This window comes from Eleginops maclovinus, chromosome 5 (genome assembly GCF_036324505.1).
Source record: "Eleginops maclovinus isolate JMC-PN-2008 ecotype Puerto Natales chromosome 5, JC_Emac_rtc_rv5, whole genome shotgun sequence".
In the NCBI taxonomy this organism is placed as follows: domain Eukaryota; kingdom Metazoa; phylum Chordata; class Actinopteri; order Perciformes; family Eleginopidae; genus Eleginops; species Eleginops maclovinus.
The window spans coordinates 11,901,047-11,912,379 of NC_086353.1; the positions used below are offsets into that span (position 1 = coordinate 11,901,047).

The following is an 11,333-nucleotide window of genomic DNA, read 5'->3' on the forward strand; positions in this document are numbered from 1 at the left end:
AGATCCTTAGTAGGTTACACCAGTACATGAAATAACATGATAAGCACATTAGTGTAATTGAAAGCTTTGCATTTCCTATTTTTAAGGAGGCTCTATGTTTGATATCATCTTATGTGAGAGTTAAACCTCACATTTGGATGAACATGTTTCGAGAAATAATATGTTTTTCAGATTTTCAGGAATAGTCAAAATTGGGCATTGAAGTATAATTATTCTTTGTAGTCATTCTCCCTCGTGTATTTAATCCTAACAAGATAGAAATGCCACTACCAATAGGAAACTATTCTGTACCTTTTAAAGTGTGTTTGTTTAAAATGTTAAGGACATGGCGTTAAAGAATAACTCCAACAGTATATTAGGATGTAATATGAGCTTCATATCAAAAATGTGTTCATGTTCTAGGCTATTAAGGTCTTCATACCCTTGGTTTAGTGTACTGTGGTTAAGTTAGCGCTCGGGGGTGTTGAACCTGCTCGTGCGTAATGGATTTATTTTGAAAATCTCTTCCGGATTTCTTTTGTTGTTGACTTCTAACTTGACTTTAGTCTGCTCGTTTTTAACGATGAAAAAACGCTCCATAGTCCCACCGGACACCAGTGGATCCTCTTCAGGAACAGGTAAGTGATACTCACCTGGTAAAAACTGAAAAAACAAAATATATTTTTTTACGGAAGTGTATTTTCTTATACTTTAGAGATAAAACGGAAACTTCTTTGAACGTTAATGGGCGGTAAGTTAGGAACATGTCACTACAATTGTGTGTAGTTTCGCAACATTGACGACAAGTGTTGGTCATGAAATAATTTTGACACGCTTTTTTAAATGTTCAAATAACGAGTAAATCCTGAAATCTAGTGTGGCGTCGCTTCCTACAAGGGTTTGTCTAGACCTATTTGTTTATAGATGACGGTGTCAAGTGTCACATTTCATCAGAAGTGAAATAGGCTAATTCATAATTTTGAATTTAAGTTTAATAGTATTATTTCAGCTGATGAGCATGTGTTGGTTTTTCTTTTTAAAAATCTGTAGAAATTGTCATTTCCAGGGGGAAAAGGACCTCTTCCCTTTCCTGATAGTGTTTCTGTTGTTCTGTTCAAAGTAGTTTATCCACTTTCAATCCACCGACAATGAAAGGTGCAGACTACATATTCATCCATTCATTCAAGGCCATGAATACCTAAAGCATATAGCCACCCTCTGTATGATGAAACCAAATATTATTTTATTCTGTATTCGTACATCATGTGTCTTTTTTTGTCACATCACTTTTAAAGCCTTTGACAAGATGTTCTTCAGAGACTGAACTGTGTGGAAAGCCAACGTTAGTCTCAGTGTTCACATTCACTATATTCTTTCCCCAGTGAGGAGCAGCTGCCAGGATGATCCCAGTGGGTGAATTCAAAAACTTTGGTGTAGAGCAGAACTCTAAGTATCGTGTCCTGAAGCCGTGGTGGGATGTTTTCTCAGAGTACCTGTGCGTTGCTATGCTTATGCTTGGAGTCTTTGGGTGCACCTTGCAGGTGAGGCACCAACAAACCAGACACTTTGTGACCAAAATCTCTTAAATCCGCAACTGATTACACAGGTTTAGAAATGCAATTATTACAAACCTAAAACAACCTGCTTGATGCAAGTAAAACATGTGCATAATTCATATCTTTTGTGGCATATCAGAGGAATGTTTTGTTCCCACACACCCTCCTCTGTGTTTATACATGATCTGACCTTCAACTCAGGCAGAAACACCGACAGTGTAACTGAATAACCCTGTATCTCCTGACCCACTTATTCCACACTTACATCTCTAAGTTGCTCCTCAATGTGTCTCCACCCACCTGGTTATGCTTTCTGTGTCAATACAACTAACACACAATGAAAGTAAATATGTAATAATAAGTATAAATTCAGCTTACTTCAATGTCTCCTTGTAGACAGTGTGAAAGATGTCTGTGTTGCTTAGTTAAAGAAGAAAAGTAGAGTCAGTTGATCCCCCTGGATTGTGCACCTTTAGTAAGACATCCAAACTGGTAACGGACCAGAAAATCCAGTAAACTGGTTGATGTTTAACAGAAAACAAAGACTTTACTGAAATAAGGTAAAATCATATCAAATCCAAACTGAAAGACAGGTAGAGTTGTTTTTAGATTTTGAAGTGAATGGGTCTTAATTCATTGCAGAGTATCTTATTGAGTTTTTTTTTTTCGACTGAAATTGTAGTAAATTTCTACATTTTTCCTGTAGTCGTCAAATCCAAAATCAACACTAAATCGATCTTGTTGAGAATCATAAAAAAACGTAATATATAAAACACTGTTGCGCTGGTTGTCATGTAGCACTATTGTTTTTAACTGTTAGTGAATATCAATGAGCTCATTTTTTAACACATTTGTTTCTGTTTAAAGAAATTCTGAACACAAATAAATCTTATTATCCTTAAGTAGTTATGTACGTCATTTTTTCCACAATGTAACGGACTGTTAAAGAGCAAATTACATTGTCACACATTCTGTTCTTTATATTTGTAGTACAAATTATAATAAGTACACCAAGTATGGAAAATGTCAGAATTAGACAAAAGGCCATTTCTCATCTGAAGTCCATGTTGCACAAGGTTTCTTATATTAGATCAAATGTTTGAAAAGGAAAAAAAGTTGTTAAATCAGTAGAAGTATTATTATTTTCCCTCCCCCTTCATCTGTCCCTCCATGTTATTAATTATTTTATTAATATTTCATCCGCAGCTCACTCAAGACAAGATTGCATGCCTGCCCAGCCACTTCACCAGCCCCACGCCTGAAGCCATTGACTGCAGCCACATCCGGAGCTACAGGGAAAATGAGACGTCCATGCAGACGTTAGTCAATCCTGCAAAGCCCATCATCACAGAAGTGTCCGGTCGCAAAAACAACCTGGACATTCACCAGTATGTGTTTGTCAACCACTACTGCTACGAGAGGTTTGTCCACTGGTATGCAAAGTACTTCCCGTACCTCGTTGTGATCCACACCATGATCTTCATGGTAGCAAGCAGCTTCTGGTTCAAGTTCCCTGGGACATCTTCCAAGATTGAAATCTTTGTTACAATCCTTGGGAAGTGCTTTGACTCTCCCTGGACCACGCGGGCCCTGAGTGAGGTTTCTGAGGAAAGAGGAGAGGAGAAACTGGTCAATTGGAGAAGGAACACCATGTCAAAAGATCCCCCAGAACGACGAGCAGATGAAGAAGAGACTGTGGTGCTTCTTCGCTCCTCCTCTGTCAAGTCGAATCCAGAAAAGAAAAGCATGGAGCCCCAGTCGGCCGCCTCTGTCTTGGATAAGAAGGAAGGCGAGCAGGCCAAAGCTTTGTTTGAAAAGGTGAAGAAGTTCAGGACTCATGTAGAGGAAGCAGACATCTTGTATGTCATGTATGTGCTACAAACGTCCCTGAAAGTCTTCAAGTTTCTTATAATCATCATCTACACTGCAGTGCTGGTACCAAACATTGAGATTGTAGTGCGCTGTTTTGTTCCTCCTGAGCTGACTGGGTTTGATATCTTTTGCTGTAACCACAACAAAGCCCATCTTTTCTCCAAGCTTGCTTACTGCTATATCTGCTTTGTGGGCGTGTTTGGACTTCTCTGCATCTACACCCTTTACTGGCAGTTTCACAGACCTCTGAAGGAGTACTCCTTTGAGCAGGTCCGCCTAGAGACGGGCATTAACGACATACCGGACGTGAAGAATGACTTTGCATTCCTCCTGCACCTTGTGGACCAATATGATGCTCTGTACTCTAAAAGATTTGCCGTCTTTCTCTCTGAGGTCAGTGAGAGCCATCTTTATCAGTTAAACCTCAACTACGAGTGGACCGCTAAAAAGCTGCGTTCACGCCTCACCAGGAACGCCAAAAACCAGTTGGAGCTCCACCTGTTAATGTTGCCGGGGCTCCCCGACACAGTCTTTGAGATTACCGAAGTGGAATCACTCAAGTTGGAACAGGTTAAAAACGTCACCATCCCAGCTAGTGTGGCAAAGCTTGAATCTCTGCGGGAGTTATCCCTGATCTTCTGCCCTGCAAAGCTCCAGCTGCCAGCCCTTAACCACTTCAAGGCACATTTAAAGGTCCTGTGTCTGGATTTTGAAAGTTTAGAGGATATTCCTATGTGGATGTACACTCTACAGAGCTTGGAGGAGTTACATTTGAATGGTCCTTTAACCAATGATGTGTCCAAAAGTGCCTCTTTGGATTCCCTCCGAGAGCTTAGAGCGCTGAGAGTCCTCGCTCTCCGCTCAAACCTCACAAAGATCCCTCCCAGCATAGTGGATGTTGCATTGCAGCTGCAGCATTTGTGCATCCACAACGAAGGTGCAAAGCTCCAAGCCTTTAGCAGCCTGAAGAAATTAACCAACATAGTCTCGCTGGAGTTAGTGGGCTGCGAGTTGGAGCGCATCCCAAGTGCTGTCTTCAGTTTGAACAATCTGCAGGAGTTGGACCTGAAGGAAAACAAACTTTCAACTGTGGAGGAGATTTTGAGCTTGCAGCACTGCCGCCGTCTAGTGACACTAAAACTGTGGCACAATAAAATTGCTTACATCCCTGACCATATCAGTAAGCTGCACACCCTGGAGATGCTAGACGTCAGCTGGAACAAGATTCCAAAGCTTCCCTCTCGGCTGTTTTACTGCACCAAAATCAGGCACCTCGATGTCTCCCACAACCAGCTCACCTCACTTCCTCCTGAAGTGGGCATCCTGCAGGGCCTCCAGTACTTCTCTGCTGCCTTTAACTCTTTAGAGATGCTGCCAGATGAGCTGTTCTCCTGCAAAAGACTAAAGACATTGGCTCTTGGAAACAACTGCCTGTCGTATCTCAGCTCCAGAGTTTCCAGCCTGGTCCAGCTGGTACGGCTGGAGATTAAAGGGAACCGTCTGGAGTCTCTACCTGTGGAGATAGGGGAGTGTCCCCTGCTGAGTCTCAGTGGACTGATAGCGGAGGACAACCTGCTGGATCTGATGCCTGCAGATGTGCGGAGCAGGTTGACTTCTTCTAGCTGAGTTTGTGGCTAAATGATGCCACGGACTTGTCTTTTCTCAGTGTAGTATGGTGGGCTGACTTGCTTTCAGAAAAGGGACTTTTAATCCATGCCACTGGATGGTGGAATTTCTCCTAAAATAGCATGAAAAGGGAAACCAAAACTGACTACTAGGATACCCAAACACTGGAAAACGTATTTATAATAACTGTTATCATGACATGGGTGTTCAAATCTGTGTCAATGATCGAAAAATCTTACTTAAAGTTTTACTATGCATTTTTTAAATGAATATTTTACTAAGTTTATGTGACCTGTTAATACCTTACTTACTTGGATGTTTTATGTTGCTTGTTTTATTAGTGTGTATACACAGTGATAATAACAGACATATTTTAAATTCAGGGACAGTTTGCTAATACTGTGGACAAGACAAGTATTCAACAACGAGAAAGGCTTGACCTTCAACTTGTTCTACACCAGCGTTTCCAGTGTTTACTGAATATTTTGTAGATTCTTTAGAGCTCAACTCAAGGGATAGCTAACCACGCTGTATCCTGTTGGACAGGTTTCTACAGCCCTGAAAAGTTTTTCCCACAGTGCACTGGCTCATGTTGCTCCCTTTTAGGCACTTGACGGTGGAAGGAGAAAAAGCCTTTCAGCAGAATAAAAGGTATTAATTTCACTGTTTATATATTCACATGGGATTATGAATCAGAAGTCTGTGTGAAACTTATTATGCATAAGGTCATATAATAATGAACAAAGAGGCGATGAAACCACTGCAGTTTAAAATGCATTTTGTACGAGTATTATATTGTCCTTGGTTATGGGTGATACGTTGAACAAAATACATTCTTCCTTATTTTTCACTCTTTATTTTTTACTTGCTTTTTTAGCCCAATTAGACGTTTACAGTAAAATATTGGAAAATATTTCTTGTTGATCTAATTGCGTATTTCGCACATCATACTGTGGGGCAAACAATTTGAAGAACACACTGAAACAGGAAAATAAAATGCATTAAAAGTCGCTCACCTTTGTAGTTGCTCATTTGTAGTTGGAGAAAGTATTACATAGTAGGTGTTTACATTTATATATGATTTATATTTTGTTTGGAAAATGTCTTTGTCCAGGTGCTTTCAAACTAACAAGGGAACAATTCCTTCCGTCCCACATTCTTTCTTTCTTTCTCTCCCCCTAAGTTATCTCTGTGTACTTTTATGACTCAGTCAAGACTTTCCAGCCTGAACATTAGTGCAGTCATGTCCTGGCTTGCACTGCTACAAAATAAGATCATGTCAGTCAGTTCACTCAGTGTAACTGGAGTATACACTGACCTTACCACACTGCAACACAGATCAACAAAGTTTGTGACTCGTGAGAAAGAATTACGTTTATTTTCTTTATTTAAAAAGGAGGTGACAATGTCATAATTCTTTGCCAATCATTTACCTATTTCTATTCCTCTCTAAAGTTGGCAGTAAAATGTTGCATCAGCATCAAATAAAACACATGAGAATGCATCATTGTTACTAAGGTCTGGCTGTCAATTCTGCAAAACATGTTGTGTCTCCAAGAGGGTTGGCTCGTTTTTCACAGATGACTGTGATATCTTTGTAAAAAAAAAAAAGGTTAAGGCTTGTTATTCAAATATAACTTTGTAAAGTTTTATGGCATACTATACCATACCATTTATTTAAAAAAGTCATGGTATAGTATGTCAAGAAGTTCAAAGTAAGTTTGGCAAATGTACAAAAGTATAGCTTAGTATGCGGATAAAGTCACTGTATATTTCAACAAAAATATGATGAAAAAAGTAATTGTATAGTAGATTTAAAAATGATAAAATAGTATGTCGAAAAATATATTAAAAAAGCTAAATGTACATTGTCATTATTCACATGCCCTCAGTCAGACAGGTGTGTTAAACAGCTCATCCCTTCTCTCATTTCTAATAACTTGACTTATACCCCTCTGTCATCATCATTTGTTCCAGCACTTCTGTATGTGTTTGAGAAGGGGGATCAAACTGGTTGTTCCTGTTTACTCCTACTGCTTCTTGCTGCGTGAAACCTAGTCACTGTTACTGAAACCCTCCTAAACCGCAGAACAAACGAAACACACCAGTGTTTACACAGAGAGCGTTTGCACATCCAGCAAACACCCACATTTGTTCTTAGTGAAGACAGGGAGCTCTACCTGGTGGCAGGAGGCAGGTCTGTCTGAGAATATCATCTTTAAAAACACTTTTGTGTGTATATATTGGAACATCATTTGTATTTGTGTGACTTTATTACACAAGATAATATAGTCAAACTACAAAAGACAGAGAAGAACGATTAGTTGGGAGAAAATTGGTGCAGAAGTAAATTACTCATTAACAAATAAGAGCTGAAGAACAACTAGGCCTTTAACCAGGAGCTGCTCCAGTAGTTAATGCTCTCAATTCAAATACTGTGGTTGGACTGTGCATCTCTGAGCTAGTTTCTATGTAAATCTAAAACAGATTAAAATCAACAGGAAAATGGAGACTGCAGTGTTGGAATCTGCATTTTATAGCTTGTGCTAAACAAAAGGAAGCAATACCACAGCGTAAAAAATACTCCATTACCAGTAAAAGTCCTGCATCACATTTCACTTTTATTGTACAAAAGTATTACATGTTGTGTGAAATCATGAGGGTCCCCAGCAGTGCTTGAACTGTATCTCCTTTCTCTGCCGGTGTAGTTGGCCCATGGCACACAAGCAAACAAAATACCCTTTGTACTATAGCTGCCCTCACAAACATCAGCAAACTGTGCCACCGTTACCTACAAGCCTCAACACAACAGGGCTCTCATTCATTTTGAGTTTCAATCCTGCTATCTGCATGACCTTTGAGAGGGTTTTCGCTGTGCAGTGCATTCCAGTGTGCAGTTATTATTAATGCCCTTGATGCATCACATTGGAGAAGTGCTGAACACTTGAGGATGCATGTAGCTAACACAATACGGATAGACATTAGATTATGAAAAGTAAAAGGTTGTTAGAATGGTTTAAATTAATTTGTTGCATCCAAATTAAAGCTATGTCTACTAAGCACCCTTTGTTGCGAAGTCATTGAGTTACCTGCAGTAACACCTGTCATTTTTAACATTTAAAAGATAGGCCAGGGAAAGTAAAACTTCCAATAGTTCACACGCAAGAGCCAATTCAAAACAAATCAGTACAAATAAACACATTTATGAAGCACAGTGTCGTTTTAACTTAATTATACTCACGGTGGACCCTTTGAGGGTTATTGCTTCCCAAATAAAAGAAAACAATAAATATATATATATATAATATATATATTTCAATAGATGTTAAAAAAAAGCATCATATACAAACACAGTTATAAAAGCCAATAAATCCCATAAAATGAGGGTCTTGCCAACTTCCTGGTAACTAACGCGGTTAGAAAAATAACACAATCAGGTCAGTACTTCAAGTTTAACACTTTATTTTGTGTTTTCTTCTTCAAATAGTAAAGTGAATAATCTCACTTTTGTTTTAAAAGTTTTTATATAAATAACATTTGAACAAATCACAATAAATGTTGCTATTTACAAATTCACATCAACAAAATAAATAAGGGTCAATTCAAAATCTAAGTACATCTAATTAAGAGAACAAAACTATGAAAAGCAACCCGGGTGCACCATGTCAAGTTTTGAAAAAGTGTTTAAAAACATGCAAGATATCAACTGTTACACAATGGAAATAATGCAAAACACTGGGGAAACTATCTACAAATGTGCATTCCCAATACAAAGGGAAACAGACATATAAGGTGCCTAAATTGCACTGTGCAAAAGAGGTGTCTACTGTGTATAGTCACCCATCCGCTGACAATAAGCTGCCAGAACAACATGTCCTGCGTCACATATTAAGGCTGAGCCACTAATAACAAAATAATAATCCTTTACACAGCAATGAATTCAAGTCACCAGGTTTGACAAACAAAACAAATTGGGTAGGGTCACCTAGAAGCTCCCCAGCACCCAGACTAACTATGAATGTTGGGAGTAAAGCAAGTCAATCATATCAGGCACACACGAAGCTCGGGCCACATCTATCGCTGTCTGACCGCTGATGTTGGCGTGCTTCAGATCGGACCGCGGTGCCAAGAACTCCACAACATCTCGGTGGCCTTCTTTGATGGCAATGTGGATAGGCAGGGCGCCCTTCATGTCAGGGATGTTTACCGAAGCACCATACTCCACCAGAACCTGCAGAGTGTCCAGGAATCCTGTCCGAGCTGCATCATGGACAGGTGCTATCCCATGCTTGTCCTGGACATTAGGATCTGCTCCTTTTTCCAGAAGCAAACTTGCAACCTTGGAGTTCCCCATCATCATCACCTGTAAGATATATTAAAGAGGGCAAGAGAGAAATTCAGCAGCTGTGCGTAAATAGCCATTTGTAACCTTAGATTCTCTCAAATACATTGTTATGTTAAGGATCTCAACAGAAATAACTACAGCCTAATACATTTTCAATTTAAGCCGTGACAGAAAATATAGGATCTGTTATGTAAAACCCAGTGAGAATACATTAATAAAAACAGTAACTGTGTAAAGTGTTAATGAGATGATAAAATACAGTCATCTTAATCTGTCAGCTCTCACTTTTATTAACCTAATCTATTATTATGTTGTTGAACTATTGGTTGGACGTAACAACTCATCTCAAGATCTGGATTACTGTGTGAATATTTTTCACAATTTTTATATTTTGTGAAGTGAGTTTTTCAAAAGATGATCAAACCAAAACAAAACAAAATGATAAAGAGACCAATGCAGCCATACTATCACTTTGCTCTTGTTTGTATAAATAATGTGAACAAGTATTACAAGCCCCTCTATGGTTCACTACACAGCACCATAAAGAGCCTCAACAAAAGACCAACGTTTAACAAAACTATGACATTTAACCCTGATAAAAAGGTAGATTTAGAAAGTGGTTGTATTGTACTGCTATTAGTTCAGAGTGTTTATCCCCTTTTTTATTCAATACTTTCACGTCAAAACATAACCTATTCCAGAAACAGCTGGAGTTTACCTGGCTTGCATGCGATGTCAGTGTTGCCCAAATATTACTAAAGAATGAATAATAATACATTACATTTATTTTAGCGCTTTTCCAACATCACGTGACATTAAATACATTAGACATGTAATACATTGAATACTGTGGACTATACGCGCAGGAGCAATTTCGGGTAAAGCGTCTTGCCCAATCATCGCAATAACCCACTGCGCCACAGCCGCCTTTATACAGACAATATTACCCAAATATATGACCCACATTCCTCAATACTGGGATTGGGGTCATCGTTATTTAAGTACAATATATCCTACAGGAATAGGGTTTTTACTTAAATACAAGGCGCTTTAACATATTTATAACAGGAAACGGTCCAAGATAAGGTCCTGTTATCTCAAGAGGAAAGGAGAGAGATCTTTAACCGAAGAACCACCTGGACTGGACTAACTTATTTTACAGTATATGTATTTGTGTATTCAATACCTCAGTTAATAAGAAATCTGTATAAATCTTTCTAGGGATTTGGTCTCACCTGTAGTGCAGTCCTGCCAAATTCATTGAGTGTATCAGGATGCCCTTTGCATTCCTCCAGGATCCTCCGCACCTCGCTCCGGTCCCCTTTGGCTGCCGCCGCCGTCAATGCTTTACCGGCATCCATCTGACTTTGGACCATTATAGTCTCTCTTTCTGCCTGGTCAACAGGAGATGTAAAACAGTGAAAATGAAACTACAACCATGGGCATCTTATGGTGGTAGTAATAAACGTATAATGGACTGTTACGAGGTCAGGATTCAGAAAGGTACACTTTCCTAGCTAGCTACTACAGCATCCGGCTAACGTAAGCTCCAGTTCCCCGTTGACGCCATGTTATCTGACTGTGCTAGCTTAATGTTAGGTCAGGTCGCTTTAACAAATCGTTCGGATAAACAACACAGCTCTGAAAACATGTTTTATAACAACCGAGACAGGCAAGTCATGTCCACTATAGCTTACAAACAATTAGCAACCAGGCTAACCGCTAACACTAACAAGAGAACAAACCAGCTTTTACGCATACCTTGTTAGGTTCCTTAAGATCCAGAACGTCGCGATTATTTACTATCCCGCTGTTTCGAAACACCAGTACTTTTTAAATAAAATCCAAACAAGGAAAGTTTATCAACATTAGAAAATACATTTGCGCGCTATGATCCACACAGCGGTGTCTCAAGACTACAATTTACAAACATTGGCGAGAACACACACTGACCA

At 39.2% G+C, this 11,333-nt stretch overlaps 2 protein-coding genes and 1 long non-coding RNA gene across 4 annotated transcripts; 1 reads left to right on the top strand and 2 right to left on the bottom strand.

The window, feature by feature from the left end:
* The first annotated feature begins 544 nt into the window (after window positions 1–544).
* Window positions 545–6,043, top strand: si:zfos-323e3.4 (volume-regulated anion channel subunit LRRC8C). 2 transcript variants are annotated; one of them, XM_063883817.1, is made up of 3 exons: window positions 545–617; window positions 1,362–1,520; window positions 2,742–6,043. In XM_063883817.1, the coding sequence occupies exons 2-3, from the start codon at window positions 1,380–1,382 to the stop codon at window positions 5,031–5,033; spliced, it is 2,433 nt and encodes an 810-aa protein (XP_063739887.1). In that variant the 5' UTR covers window positions 545–617; window positions 1,362–1,379; the 3' UTR covers window positions 5,034–6,043. The 2 variants fall into 2 exon arrangements, with proteins under 2 accessions (XP_063739887.1, XP_063739888.1); XM_063883818.1 differs by lacking the exon at window positions 545–617 and having other exon boundaries at window positions 651–1,520.
* On the bottom strand, window positions 1,201–6,359 carry LOC134864657 (uncharacterized). Its single transcript, XR_010165860.1, has 3 exons — window positions 6,050–6,359; window positions 2,991–3,138; window positions 1,201–2,824 (listed from the first exon to the last, which is right to left on the bottom strand). It is a non-coding gene; the product is annotated as an uncharacterized LOC134864657 (long non-coding RNA).
* Window positions 6,360–8,478: 2,119 nt separating this feature from the next.
* Window positions 8,479–11,327, bottom strand: cdkn2d (cyclin-dependent kinase inhibitor 2D (p19, inhibits CDK4)). Its single transcript, XM_063884251.1, has 3 exons — window positions 11,140–11,327; window positions 10,614–10,772; window positions 8,479–9,396 (listed from the first exon to the last, which is right to left on the bottom strand). Exons 2-3 carry the CDS (start codon window positions 10,752–10,754, stop codon window positions 9,046–9,048), a joined length of 492 nt encoding a protein of 163 aa, XP_063740321.1. The 5' UTR covers window positions 10,755–10,772; window positions 11,140–11,327; the 3' UTR covers window positions 8,479–9,045.
* Between the last annotated feature and the right edge of the window lie 6 nt (window positions 11,328–11,333).